The 14405-nt window shown below is 44.7% G+C and overlaps 1 protein-coding gene across 1 annotated transcript in view; it reads right to left on the bottom strand.

Annotated features, from left to right (window-relative positions):
- Window positions 1-4762: 4762 nt before the first annotated feature.
- XPNPEP1 (X-prolyl aminopeptidase 1) overlaps window positions 4763-14405 on the bottom strand; it is a 58291-nt gene continuing 48648 nt past the window's right edge. Inside the window, exons 16-21 of the mRNA XM_039465092.2 lie at window positions 13586-13646; window positions 12053-12122; window positions 11021-11194; window positions 10256-10332; window positions 8803-8901; window positions 4763-5305 (exon numbers count right to left, since the gene is read on the bottom strand). Of these exons, the coding sequence (XP_039321026.1) occupies window positions 5177-5305; window positions 8803-8901; window positions 10256-10332; window positions 11021-11194; window positions 12053-12122; window positions 13586-13646 (610 nt within the window). The 3' untranslated portion in view covers window positions 4763-5176. The remainder of the gene's footprint in view (window positions 5306-8802; window positions 8902-10255; window positions 10333-11020; window positions 11195-12052; window positions 12123-13585; window positions 13647-14405) is intronic.

Here is a 14405-nt window from a genome sequence, read left to right on the forward strand (position 1 = left end):
TTTAGTTTTGCTACTCCAGTTTCTCCGTGTTTTTATGGAGTTATGTGGAGAGATTCGAACACTATGGCACAAGTGCTGCCGCCTTCCCAGGATCTGCATCGTTGCTCTGAATCCACGATTCTGTGAATTTCTTAATCACTGTACCAACTACGTGCAGGAACTACCAAGCACAGTATCCCTCCTCCCCTCTCGCAGCCCTCCCAGTCCCCCATCTTGTCTCCTGCTAGAGGCCAACGGTGCTTGAAAGATGTCACAAAGCACTCCACGTAGTCTTCGTGTTATTCCCGGTATAAACCCCCAGCTGTTGGGAAACACCAGGGCAACACCTCCCCCATGGCTTGTTATACCTTGGTTCCTTTCACAATTGCCCACTCCTAACCAGCAATGAGCCTGATGAGAAACAACTGATGGTTACCGCCAGGCTGCCGATCCCAGGCACAGCCCTCAGGCTACAGAAGGGCCGAGAGCTGCGGTGTTGGGGGCAGCCCCCTCACTGGCAGGAGGCACAGATGACTCTTTCCAGAGGGCGAACAAGCTTCCCACAAGTCAGCCCCTTGGGTATTCACGGCAGGGGCCCCACATCTGTCCCCTTCCTTGGATCCTCCTACCTTATACATAAAACTTCAGCAGGGAATACAGTTGGCAAAACAAAGGAGATCAGCTTCCTTCTATAAATTCAACACAATGCCCATTTTCCTACCCAACATTTATCATTTATTTAAAAGGAAAGAAGAGTGATTTTTTTTTACCTACATTTTTATCTCCTCATCTTCCCTCTGAGCTCTGGCATATCCGAGTTTTATTCTGGTCCTCAATCCTTACGGGGCCATCTTGCCTAGTTAGTGTCTGCCGGACTTAATGCCAAGACAAAGCGGGTCCAGGCAGGAAGCTCCAAACACCCAGCACCTGTTACCTGTGCTTCTCGGGCTAGAGCCAATTAAATCGCACTTTGCTCTGAGGCTGCCTTAGGAAGTAACAGGCTTAACAGCCTGATGAACAAACAGGGGAGTTGCCGTCACACTTGAGTTATGGCTATTTCTACTCCAAATCAACTGCAATTCATGGTTCCCATTTCCTCAGCAAGAGAAGCCTTTGGGATATCAGAGAAGACAACAGCCTGAGTCCTAGGGGAAATCTTCAACTTCCAAAGGAGTGACAGATGAGAAACATGATTAATACGTTCTATTTGGAGAGAAATTTCTTTTAAGTCCAGTGTTACAGTACATATTAGAAATATGAGCAAGCATGGACAAAAGGCATTCTAGAATTGATCTTTGATGGATCAAACTATATCCTACGATTGGGAGGCACTGCTTCTATGCTTTCCTGACCTCATTAGAAATATACCCTGAAAGGTGGCAGCGAATCTTGCTTCCTCCCACATAGCACATTGAAATCAATGATCTTTGAAAGAGAAAAAAAAAAAGGGAAGGGTGGGAGATGAAAAGCAAATAAATGTTAGTTCATTTGTTTTTAGGCACTCTGTCAATTTAGGACGACCCTGGCTCCGAACGGCAAATACAGATTGTTTCGTTTTCTGCTCCCCAGGTGGAGAAAGTAATGGACACTTACAACCATGCTTTGGTAAATGGTCAAAGTATGCTTATATTTATTCATTTGTCAAAGCCATTCAAATTAAAGATATGGTTTAAGATTTAATGAGAGGATTCTGGGAAGATGGTAGGAAGCACTCGGAAAGTGTCTGTCCACCTAGACAACAATTGCACTGGCAGAATCTGCCTGATGTAATCCTTTAGAACCCTGGAGACGACTGAAGGCTTGCAACTTCCAGGGGACGACGTGGATAATAAATCGAGGTTAATTTCAATCCATTTCAGCTCTTAGCACAGTAGTAGCTACCAACGTCTACTCCTAACTCCTTGGCAGGCAGTTATGCACACGTTCCCAGAGCAACCGGCATACAGCTTGCAGGAGGCAAAATGAGCAAAAGGAAACTTGCCCTCCAAATGCTGGAGACCTGTGTTCTGATGACTGCCTATGAACACAGAGATGCAGACACGGCAGCCACTGTTGCTGTACATCCCCCGACTATTAGAAGTCCCTCTCCCCCTCTGGCTGAAGTGACTTCCAGAGGATTTAAAGGGCCAGTGACCTTTTTCTGCCCTTCATTTTTCTCTTTTTCCTTTGTAGGGAGCCAGACACTGAGTACCAGGACATTCAAAAACAACTGTACATATAGGGAAAATTAGAGACTGACTGCACATACCCAGGGAAAAGCTCAAGCTCAGAAAAAAACCTGAGAAGACCTTACGTTGATGCCTTACACTGATACTTGACCCAGAGACTACCTGTAACAATGAATAACAACATACATTACAAAAAAGAGCAAACCCTAGGGAAGGAGGAGATTCTGATTTCCAGTATTACATTATTAGATTGAAATATCCAATGTTCAACCAAAACTCATAAGGCATACAAAAAAAAATAAGTATGACCCATTCAGAAAAAAAATAAATCCACAGAAAAAAGGAAGTATCAATAAAGAGAGAGAAAACATAAAAAGAAACCAAAATGAAATTCTGGAGCTGAAAAGTACATAAAAAGAAACCAAAATGAAATTCTGGAGCTGAAATGAAAAACTCACCAGAGGGATTCAAAGACGATATGAGCAGGCAAAAGAGAAAATCAGTGAACTTGAAGATAATAGAAATTTTTGAGTCTGAAAAACAGAAAAAAGATTAAAGAAAACAGGGCCTAGGAGACCTGTGGGATATCATTAAGCTGACCAAAATACGCATTGTTAGAGTCCCAGAAGGAAAGAGAAAGCAGTAGAGAGAGTATCTGAAGAAATACTGGCTGTAGGCCAGGCACGGTGGCTCATGCCTATAATCCCAGCACTTTGGGAGGCCAAGGCAGGTGAATCACAAGGTCGGGAGTTCGAGAGCAGCCTGATAAACGTGGTGAAACCCTGTCTCTACTAAAAATACAAAAATTAGCTGGGTGTGGTGGCAGGCACCTGTCATCCCAGCTACTTGGGAGGCTGAGGCAAGAGAATTGCTTGAACCCAGGAGGCAGAAGTTGCAGTGAGCTGAGATTGCTCCACTGCACTCCAACCTGAGCAACAGAGCAAGACTCTGTCTCAAAAAAAAAAAAAAAAAAAAAAAAAAGAAAGAAAGAAAAGAAATACTGGCTATATAATTCCCAAACCTGATAAAAGATATCAATGTAAATATCCAAGAAACCCAAGATTAACTCCAAGAGACATGCACCAAAATGTATTATAGTTGAACTTCCAAAAGTCAAAAACAGAATCTTGAAGCAGTGAGAGAGAAGTTATTTACCACATAAAAGGGATCTGCAGTAAGATTACCTGCAGATTTCTCATCAGAAATGCTGGAGGCCAGAAGGCAGTGGGACAATATATTCAAAATGTTAAAAAAAAAAAAAAAATGGCAACCAAAGAATCCTATATCCAATAAAACTGTCCTTCAAAAGTGAAGGAGGAATTAAGAAGTTCCCAGATAAATATAAGCTGAGGGAGTTCATGACCGCTATACCCACCCTGCAAGAAATGCTTACAGGAGTTCTGCAAAGTAAATGAAAGGACACTAGACAGTAACCCAAAGTGATATGAAGAAATAAAGATCTCAAGAAAAATACATTGGGCAATTATAAAAACTAGCATTATTGTACCGATAGCTTGTGATTCCAGTTATGTTTTCTATATGATTTAAGACTGATACATTTTTAATTGTCTAAACACTAGTATTATTGTTTTTAAAAAGTTAATGAGACTAGTTTTAAAACAATATAACCATACAATGGAATTAAGTCTTTAAAAATAATTAGGTCTATACATACCAATATGGAAAAAATAACTCAGATATACTGCCAAGTTAAATGATAAAACTGTATACAGAGTTATCTACTGTTTGCAAATGTGGTATGTTCTTTAATACATATATAAATAATAAGTAATTTAGTGAATTTTGAATACAAAAAAAGGAGTCAGCAAAAATATAAAGCAGTGAACAGTGGTTATACCTATGGAGTATGGCAGGTTGGATTCCTAAAAAAGCAGACCCTAAAACAAGGACTCGTATGTCAATGGTTCATTCAGGATGGCACCAGGAAACACTGATGGGACAGGAAGAAAGTATGACATGGAAGAGAAGAAAGAAAATAAAGGGTTGGTTATCGAGCAAGTTACCATGGTGGGCAAGTGGGGCTCAATTCCATTGGGAAACCCTGAGTGACAATATAGGACACACCTCAAATATCCTAGCCAAGGGATGAGGAAGTCTACCTGCCCATGCCCAAACACGATGGTTTGAGATCTCAGGGACATTAACTCTCCAACCCTTGGAGCCTGCCTGGCCCACATATACAAGTCAAAAGAAATTCTGCAGAATGGGAGTCACGGGCACTTGTCACAGAATGCTATCTACAAGTAAGAGAACAATGAGAGCTGTGGCCATGTAGGTCAGACCCATGAAGCATCTACTATAGGGTAGGTTATGGACAACTGACTTTTGACCTAATTTGTATTGTTTTTTGCATAGCAATGACACATTTTAAAATCAGAAAAAAACTGAGATAAAAATACCAAAATATTAGGTTTTTGTAGAGAAAAGAAAAAGCTTACAACTAAGCCCCCAAATGCGCAGGGAAGCCAGGGGTTTCTTCTCAAGGAGCGTGTTCCACCTAGGAAATGTCTGCCACAGAGCCAGCAGCCCTGGAGATCAGCTCAGCTGACATGACTAGGGACAGCACCAGGAAGAAAGAGACAGCTAAGATGAACCACAGTTTTGACATTTTTATTCACTGATCATAAATATAGTCTCATGAGCATTAAGGTGATCATGAATGATGTACTAGCACCTGGATCATGACCGTCATGGAGCACTCACTGTTTCCCCATCACTGGCCAGAGAAGGCAGGGCATCTCCCTTTCATCAACTGTTCAACTTTGGAGGGACCTTCCTTCTGGTGCAGCAATTTTATTCTTGGCTCGTTCTCAACAATTAAAAAATCATAAAAGACTGAGTGTTTGCAAGAAAATATCAAAGAGGATAAGAAGATTCTCTGTTCTTCTTAAAGTCTAAAGTAAAAAGGGGAGGTAGGGAAGGAGGAGAGGAAAGGGGAAAGATGTCAGGGATCCACCACGTTTCTTCCTTTCCCCAGAGCATTTTGCAAAAACAAAACCAGAGAGGTATTAATGCTGTTTGGAGATGGGTTGCGTCTCTCTGATGAGCCACTCAAGAGCTTCCTGGCGGCCCTGTTTCTGCAGTTCCTTCCCAATCACGTCCCTGCAGGTCAGGTGGTAATTGTTGAGCCAGTCACACTGCAGGGGAGAGAAGGACAGACACAGTATTCACCACCACATCTTTAACAACTAGCTACACAGGTCAACAGCAAGGGCCCCCGTGTGCTAAGACCACAAGCTGAGAGTAAAGGTGCACAACATCCTTTCTTCTGCCTCACAGACAAGTGTTTTCCTTGTGTTCTGTTTCCCTGGAAATACACAGGACCAGACTTCATGGCTTCTGGTGAAAAGCCTCCCAGAACAGTTTACTGTTATAGACAGCAGTATCTAAGCCAGTAGCTCCTGCTTCCACCTGTATGGCTTCACTGCCTTACACCTGAGCCATCCTGGGGAGGTGGTAAGTCGGGGGATAGCCCCTGGACTCTGTGAGAACTCCTACTAAAAGAGACACCCGAAGCTGTCCTGCCAACACACTGAACTACACATCCTACATCCACTGAAAAAGCTGAATAAAAAACTAGGATCAGCCAAGCCCATGAGTGTCTTCTCAGTGTTGCTGCCTAGATGAACCCAAAATCTGTGGTGGTTAAAGACTGTGGTGCAGCAGAGTGGGGCTGGGAGTGGGCTTAGTTTTCAGACTCTCAACTCAACGTGCCACGACAGCAGGAGACAAAAAAGAGTGAAAGAAGGACCTGCTGGCAGGACTGGGTGCCTGGGCAGGGGCTGACCCACTAAACATGATGGCAAAAGCTCTGAGGCAGGAAAAAGGGTGAACTCTCCCCCTTGGTAGTGTAGGGAAAAAGATGAAGTCTTCAGTGAAGCAGGTTTTACCAAGAGGACAAGCCACTCTCATCACTGTCTGGAAGCTGATGAGACTGATAGTACCATGGGTGTGGTTGTCATAAACGAGCGGAAGGCCATTTGGGAGGGCGGTGATGTTATAAAAGTACTGGTTTCAGGGACTACAATCCAGCCAGGTACCAAAGCCCAGCTGAGGGTCAGGGTGGGCACACAAGCCCATTAATTACAAGGGACTGAGGGCAGACAGGGTGGTGTTACCAGCTGGCTATGACCCAGCCAAGGTTCCAATCCCTACTTAGAAGAGCCTACTAGCCCCTACTGTGAGCTAGGGAGGTGATGGGGGCAGAGGAGGATGTCAAAAGCAGGCAAACTGCTATGTGTCCACAGCAAGCCCAGCAGGGCTACGAAACAGCCTACAGTCCAAAGCAGCTCGACAGTAAGGCGACGGCAGCATCCTGATGTAAGCCTGGGACCACAGCCGAACTCCCAGGGCCCTTCTGGTTGGGAGCCAGGAGAGAAAAGTGGGAGCCTGGACTGCCTTGGCGGGGCCTGAGCAGCATCACGAGGCCTGATAGTCTGCAGCTGGCCATATTCATATCCGAACAAGGTCCTTTGCTGCCATCTGGTGATAAGTGACAAGAATGCAGACCAAAACCAAAAACTCCCTAAAGTGACTCCAAAGACAGGCTAAATAGTAAAGGGCAAATGACCAGACATTTTAAAGGCCCAATGGACAGAACCTTGTTGTGGGGTATTACTGTGTCGTCAGACAAAATGAAGTCCCAGACTTAAGTGGGATATACAGGAAAGGGATCTTTTTCTAAAAAGGTAATAATGCTTTTAAATAATGTAACTAGAGAAGAAATGATACTGTTCTGTGCTTGGTATGTTAAATACTGCCATCTACGGTTATTTGTGGAAACTTGCTTATGATCCCTAGGGTAAGATGATGTTATCCGCCCTACAATGAGTAACTGGTCAAAAGAATGGTTCAGTGATTGGGGCATGGAAGGTGCAGCAATGAACCACCGGGTAACACAGATCCCTGGTCTATGTCCAATGCCATGGGGGTAGGCTGAACCACAAGTTAACAAAATTCTTTCTCCTTCAAGGCAAAATGGCCTCGCTTAACCCTCCTTACACACTACTTCCCTGGATAAAGTGGAATGTCATATGGGAGAAATGCCTCCTGACGCATAGACTTTATGTGGACCGGAAGGACTGCATGACCTAAAATTAGTTGGCAGGAAGCTATAGGCTTGGACTTCCAAGAGCGCAAAATGACTTATTACTGGAAAGCCCCTTGCTAAGTCCCTGGAAGCTATGCCCAAGGGCCATTACAAGAGACACTGGTTCCTATAGGGCAAATGGATTCTAAACAGAATGTTCTCATTTCCTCTCACCTAAGGCAACACTTACAGGGGCTGGAGAAGAGCCTCTGGACACTGGAAGGACTCTTCCTGCTGAAGAGACACACCTGACACTGTGCTTATAGGCTGTTTCCTTTTCCATATCCATCTGCAAGCTGCATAACCCACCCAGTATCAGCAGGACCCATTTGGGTCCTGTGAGTGGGAATGTTTAGCTGAACCAAGGGCACTAATGGTTAAGCAGAAGCACTCTAGCACAGGGGAAAGCTAAGCAGGAAGTGGAGAGCCTTTTTTGTCACCCAGCTGTGAGCTGGAACAGGCAGGAGAGGCTTCTAGCTAGGTCGGAGAATCCTGTTCCACAGCTCCCGTGGAAGGGAAGGTCCTTGACCCCCAGAGACCCTTTCCTTTATAGTGCCAAGAATGAGGCCCAAGTGGGCGCCAGTGAGGAAACTTTCCTGCCTTGAGAGGGACTCAAAGGCCAGGGGCTGCCTCAGATAACAAAATCTTATTCCTAGAATAACCCTCCATGCTTACCCTGCCTTCGGCTCCCATCAGTCATTTGCTTTTTGTTGGAACTTCTGACCCCTCCCTTGCTCTGGAATTTGTGTCCTCCTGGCTTCCAGCTTCCTAGTTTGGGAACTGTTTATGTCAGTCTAGTGCTAATAGTTCCTACCCCATTTCTGACCCTTGTTTCTGCTCTGACCTTAATCATCTGTGTGATTCTTCAGGCCTTACTTAATGTCCCCAGGACCACCATCTCACCTGGCCTTACCAGTCCAGGATCTGAAGGACTTAAGGCCCATAACCCTCTGAGCTGGCCAAGTAAGCACTGTTGTGCCCCAAGCTTTGTAAAGGGTTTCACAGCCCCAGAGTGACCACAGAAGTAACCGAGAAGGGCTGGTACTATCTTTCTCCTCGTCTGTGTAAAAATGGGACATACGATAATAGATTTTGCTTTTCATTTCCTTAATGTTTCATCTAACACCAGAAAACAATCTGGTATATGCAGTGGCCAAGAGGCCCCAGCATCCATCTGGCTTTCTGTAGGGAACACACACAGGCTCGTATTTGCTAAACACGCCTCAGTGCACTATGGAGGAATAGTGCAGCCAAACAATGGCATACGAGTTCCACCCACAAAACGCAGCAGCCCCAGCATGGCTGCGAGGAGCAGGACGATCCCCACCTGGAGGCCCAACAAATACAGGAAAATCTCAAGAGTCCTCAGAAAACCTAGGGCTTTCAGACTCAACTGGTCTAGACTTCTAAGTTTAAAAATTACAAAGTGAGACTGGATTAGAGAATTCAGGATTCGAATTTAGGATTAGAGAATGGATTAGAACTATTTAGGGTAGTCTTCACCTCCCCTAGTAACATGCCTGCCCCGCAAGACGTCCCCATTACCTCTTTGTCTGTAAGAGAATCGACATCTATCATTTTGGTCTGAATTGGAACCAAAGTGAGAGGTTCAAAGGTCAGGCTTCCCCGGTTATTAAAATTATACTGTGGGAGAAAGAAGAAAACAGACGCTTACTCCTCTTTACCATTCCGAAGCACCATGAGGTCATTCCACCAGCATGCCACCCTTCAGGGGCAGGGGTAACTAGGAGCCAGGAAGTGGTTGGCTGGTCACCACTTTTCACAGACACACTGGGAGCATGATGCCACTTTCCAAGAGCTCCTCCACCGGGCAAACAACAGCCTGTGCCATCAGGAAACGCCAAACAAAGGTGCTGAGGGGCTCCCAGCAGCAGGTCCACAAGGCTAATGTCTACTGTGATAGGAAGCAGGGGCAGGGCATGGGAGTGTCTGGGCTCAGGTGCATCTCTGGTTTTGTTTCTCCAGGTTGCAGGGGTATAAATCCTCAAAATCATTTTTTTAACAGTCAACTGTGTGGCCTGCCTTGACCTAGCCAGGCGATAACACATCAATCCACTGAAGCACACATGAACGTGTCGGGTTTCTGTTCATAGCAGCTTTTGGGAATGAGATGGGAGGTCACTTAGTAGTGACTTCCATGCCGAAGCAGAGAGCAGATCCCCACGGTCAATCTCCTTGCAGACATAAGAAGCTACTTCCCTTCAACTGTTCATTTCCACCAATGGAGGAGGCACAAACAGCTCTTTTAGGTAAGGCCTAGAGCAGATGTCCCCAAACTTTTTACACAGGGGGCCAGTTCACTGTCCCTCAGACCGCTGGAGGGCCACCACACACTGTGCTCCTCTCACTGACCACCAATGAAAGAGGTGCCCCTTCCTGAAGTACAGTGGTGGGGGGGGGCAGATAAATGGCCTCAGGGGACCGCATGTGGCCCGCAGGCCGTAGTTTCGGGACGCCTGGCCTAAAGCCTAAAACCCTGCAACCTTGGTAACACTGATGGGGGAGAGGGTGAAACACCTGTCTTGTATTGCCTTTTAGGCTGACCCATGGTATAACTCAGGGTTCCTCAACTTTACCTAATAAAACTCACCTGGGGAGTGTGATAAAATTACAGCTTCCAGGCCCCTCGCCCTGAAGATTCTAAGGTCTGGGAGAGGCCTGGAAATTGGCGCCTTGAATAGGCACCCCCAGCAGAGGAGAGACTTCACGACAATAGGCTGCCTATAGCGAACTCAGAGCTCCAAATCATGTGAAGCAGGTATTAGCCTGAGGCTCCATGAATTCCAGTTCTAGATCCCAGTTCATTAAGGATTTTCTTTCTGGCTTTGCAGGGAAGGAGGGTGGTTTCCAGGCAAGTCCCTGATATCTGGAGAAGGCTCCGTTTTGACCCCAGAATGGCATACTCTTGGCTCCAAAGACATGAAGTCTTCATCTTCTCACATTAAGAAACAGGAAATTTTTTTAAATAAATACTCACCTTGGTCTTCACAGGAACCACAAGGACAACATTCTCAATGCGAATTCCAAAAGATCCATCTTCATAATACCCAGGCTCTAAAACAAACCAAATCCTAAAAATGAGACGCAGCCCACGATGAAGGTGTCCACAGAGAGAAGCTTTTATTCCTGGGAGGACTGCCCTAACTCCAACGGAGAAGAAACAGGTGAAGGGCCCCCTCTATCTGGTGTAAGAGTCCACCGATGCCACCTTCTCTCATATGGCCACTTTTTATAGGCACTTAAGGTACAGAAAGCTAGACTCAGAAGTCCCTGCAGACTGGCTACAGGGTAAGGAGTACAGTAACAGTGGGCTCACTAAATAAATCATGGCTCACATCCATAAGACACAATAAAGAACGCATTAAAATATATTTACAAAGACTTGGCAATGACCTGGGAAAAGGCAATATATCAAGTAAGAAAGCAAAACATAGACAAGATGCCCCGTATGACCAATATTTTTTTTAAAAAAATGATATCTACACATCTGAAAGACCAAAAGCTAATACAGCAAAACATTAAGTCATGTTCCCCAAGTGGTTAGATTGCAAATGATTTTCATTTTCTTTTTACATGGTTCCCATCTCATTTTTTCTAAAATGAACATGTTCTATAATCAGAAAAGTTTGTTGTTGTTAGGAGGGGAAAATTATTGCCAATTTAATTAAAAAATAAAAAACAATAAACAGCTTTCAAAAAGGCTCAAGGATCCATGCATGCCCTCTATGTGAGGGATACTTACCATCAGTGACAATCATGCCTGCCTCCAAGGGCTCGTCAGAGAATGTTTTGTAACTGATGCCACAAGGACCCTCATGGACATTCAAAAAAGACCCAACACCATGTCCAGTCCCATGCAAGTAATCTAGGCCTGAATCCCATAAAGCTGAACGGGCAAAGGAGTCAAGAAGGTGACCTGAAAGATATAAAGAGCCACTTAATGATATCCGCACAGCGCTTTAGAGGTTAGATTTATTACATTTGGCTCCAGAATGTGAAACAGAAAACAACAGGTAAGTTACTGGAGGGTTCAGATTTCAGCACAATACAAGGAAGGACTTTCTAACAATCAGAACTCCTGAAGAACCATCAGAGTTCATTCTAAAGTTAGGTTATCATCCATCCAGGATGCTGGTGGGGGTCAGGGGGGTAGACACCTACAGCACATAGATGACATGGACATTCCCTTCCCAGCTCTGCGACCCTAAGGTTTCAGAATTACAAAGATGAGACTCTAACCAGACTGCAAGCAGCCAGGCAGGCATGACTGATGAGGTAACAGGCCCAGGGAGATAAGTGCACATCCGATCTACCCAGAATCAAGGAGGTCGAGTTTTGCCAATGCCCAGTCCAGTGCTCCACCAGGCCTCAAGCCAAGTCTAAAGTCAGAGTCTCAGTAAAATAAATCATAAGAATCCTGAAAGGAAGCACTGGCCCAGCACTAAAGTGTAGGCAGGAGGCTGCACCAACTCCCACTCTGGCCCTGAGACCTTCATGTCTGGTTTGTCCTCTCCTGGGAGCCACCCACGTGTCATCCAATACCTTAAGTGGTCAGAAGAAAGGCGCACAGTGGGTATTGGGCCCAGTCCTAACCCCGGCTCCCTGAGGCCTCTGGGCTCAGTCAGTGGTTCTGGAGACTCACCCCATGCAGCACCTCCTGGGCCTGACGGGGGTTGGGGACCTCACGGTGAGGGAAAGACATCTTTCACTCATAGACATATTTGATTCTCAGACAAGAAAGAGAGCCTCCCATGTAACAGAACACACCACTTACCTTTGGTTCCAGTCGGGAAAATGGCTGCACTCACAGCTATGTGGCCCTTGAGGACATACGTGAAGCATTCCTGCCAAAGAAAACCCAGAGGCACATTGCAGAATGCGGACAGATGTCTAATCCTGTGGTTTTCTGGTAATTCAGAAAATTCTGCCTGCTAAAGTTCTTAGCACTATCACAGAGAAAATGCCAGTAAAAAGAAAAAAATCTTGTGGAAAAAAAGCCTGGCCATGGAACTAATTTGCCAGAAAATCTTGAAATTCAATTTATTAAAACAGCACCGTCAGAGAGATGATCCCACAGGACTTTATAATGAACACTCTGACATACTCCGTCATGTGAGCCTTAGAACGGAAAAGTAATAAAAAGCACTGATGACCGTAGCTCACATTTACTGAGGTCTCTGTGCCACGCACTATTCTAAGCACTGTATGTTTGATCCCACACTTCACGATGGAGGCACCACCATTATCCTCGCTTCACAGAGATTCAGTAGCATGCCCAGATCACACAGTGCCTAAGTGGCAGCATCTGGCTTTGGGGCCAGGCAGTCTTGCTTAGCTCCCTACCACCGTACTATCTTCAGGGGTTAGCCCTGCTGTCTGGACAAGAAAAGTGCACTCAGAAGCTTAGTGGCTTGCCAGTAAGTGCAGAGTCAGGACTAAAACTCCGTGCTGCTCATCCTGGTTGAGCCTTTTGCACAGCACAAAAAGAGTCATGCCAAAAGAATCCTGGATACAGGTACAAACTCATCTAAAGCACTGGTGCTTACAAACCAACAAGACAAGGGACCAAGACAATGAAATCTGCCCCACTACATTGCATGAAATGCTTTTCCTTGGATAATCTTCCTGAAGGAACTCCCTTGGACAAACAGATTCACTAAGGGACTCCATCAGTATTTGCTGAGCAGTGACTATGATCCAGGAACTTGCTGGGCTCATGGGAATTCACAAGCAGCCCAGAAGGTGGGTACTTTTATCCTCACTTTTATGGATGGTGACTTTGTTCAAGGTCACAGAGCTAGTAAATGGCAGAGAAGCTCTGAAGCCAGGTCTCCAGACCCTGGTACACATCTGTCTGCCTCGCAGCTGTTTCCCCTTTCCATGCCAATCATATCAGAAACTTCAGAAAGTTCACAAAGTTTCTACAGAGTTAAGCCCGTAAATAAGAATCTTGAAAAGAAGGGAGTGTCATTCAAAATCAAATCTAGACACTGCTTATAAGGCATATATTTCACTATCTCACACCCAGCCTCAAAGACATTTCTTGACTCAAGAGAAGCCCAAAGCTATCATATATAAACTTACACCTGAGCTGCCCTAACCTTAGCAGAATGCTTTAAAAATTTCTCCAAATGTCCTACTCCAATAATTAAATGAAGCTCCTAAAGCAGAGAAACCTGACTCCACAGCAATGAACAATTTTACTACCCCACATATAATTTTTACTTCTTTATACAATCCCTTTTCATAAAAGCAATGCTCTTAAGAAAGCAGAGAGGACCTCTTAAGGTTTTTGCCTCCACCTTACCTTCTCGTAGGCTGTAGGGGTCCCAAAATGCATCGTCCGCGTCACATCTGTGGTGCCATCCCTTTCCAAAAGAAAGGACAAATTGGTTTCTGGTCAAAATAAGCTTTAAGTCAAATATGACACAGGCAAGCATGTGGACGAATGAGAACCCCTATACAACGCTGGTGGGCATGTAAAATAGCAAAGCCATCTTTGAAAATAGTTGCAGTTCCTTAAAAGGTTAAATATAGTCCCCATATGACCCAGTAATTCCACTCCTAGTTATATACTCAAGAGAATGGAAAACACACATCCACACAAAAAACTTGGACATGGAGGTTCATAGCCACATTATTCATAACAGCTAAAAGGTAGAAACAGCCAAAATGCCCATCAACTGATGAATGGACAAACGAAATGGGGGATTATCCACACAGTGTTACTATTCAGTCATAAAAAGGAATGGATACATGCTGCAACATGGATGAACCTAGAAGACACTGTGCTAAATGATAGAAGCCAGACACAGAAAGCCATGCATAATACAATTCCATGTCTAGGAAGCGTCCAGAATAGGCAAATCCATAGCGACAGAATGGCGAATAGTGGTTCTCCAGGGTAGTGGAAAAGCGGGGAGTGACTGCTATTGGGTACGAGGTTTCTTTTTGGGGTAATGAAAATGTTCTAAAATTGATTGTGCTGATGGCTGCACAACTCTGAATATACCAAAAAAAAAAAAAAACATTAATTATATATTTTAAGTGGGTGAATTATATGGTACATAAATTTTACCCCAATGAAGTTATTCTAAAAAATGAAAGTGTGAATGCAGGGATTGCTA

Source organism: Saimiri boliviensis, chromosome 12 (genome assembly GCF_048565385.1).
Source record: "Saimiri boliviensis isolate mSaiBol1 chromosome 12, mSaiBol1.pri, whole genome shotgun sequence".
NCBI classification, from domain to species: Eukaryota; Metazoa; Chordata; class Mammalia; order Primates; family Cebidae; genus Saimiri; species Saimiri boliviensis.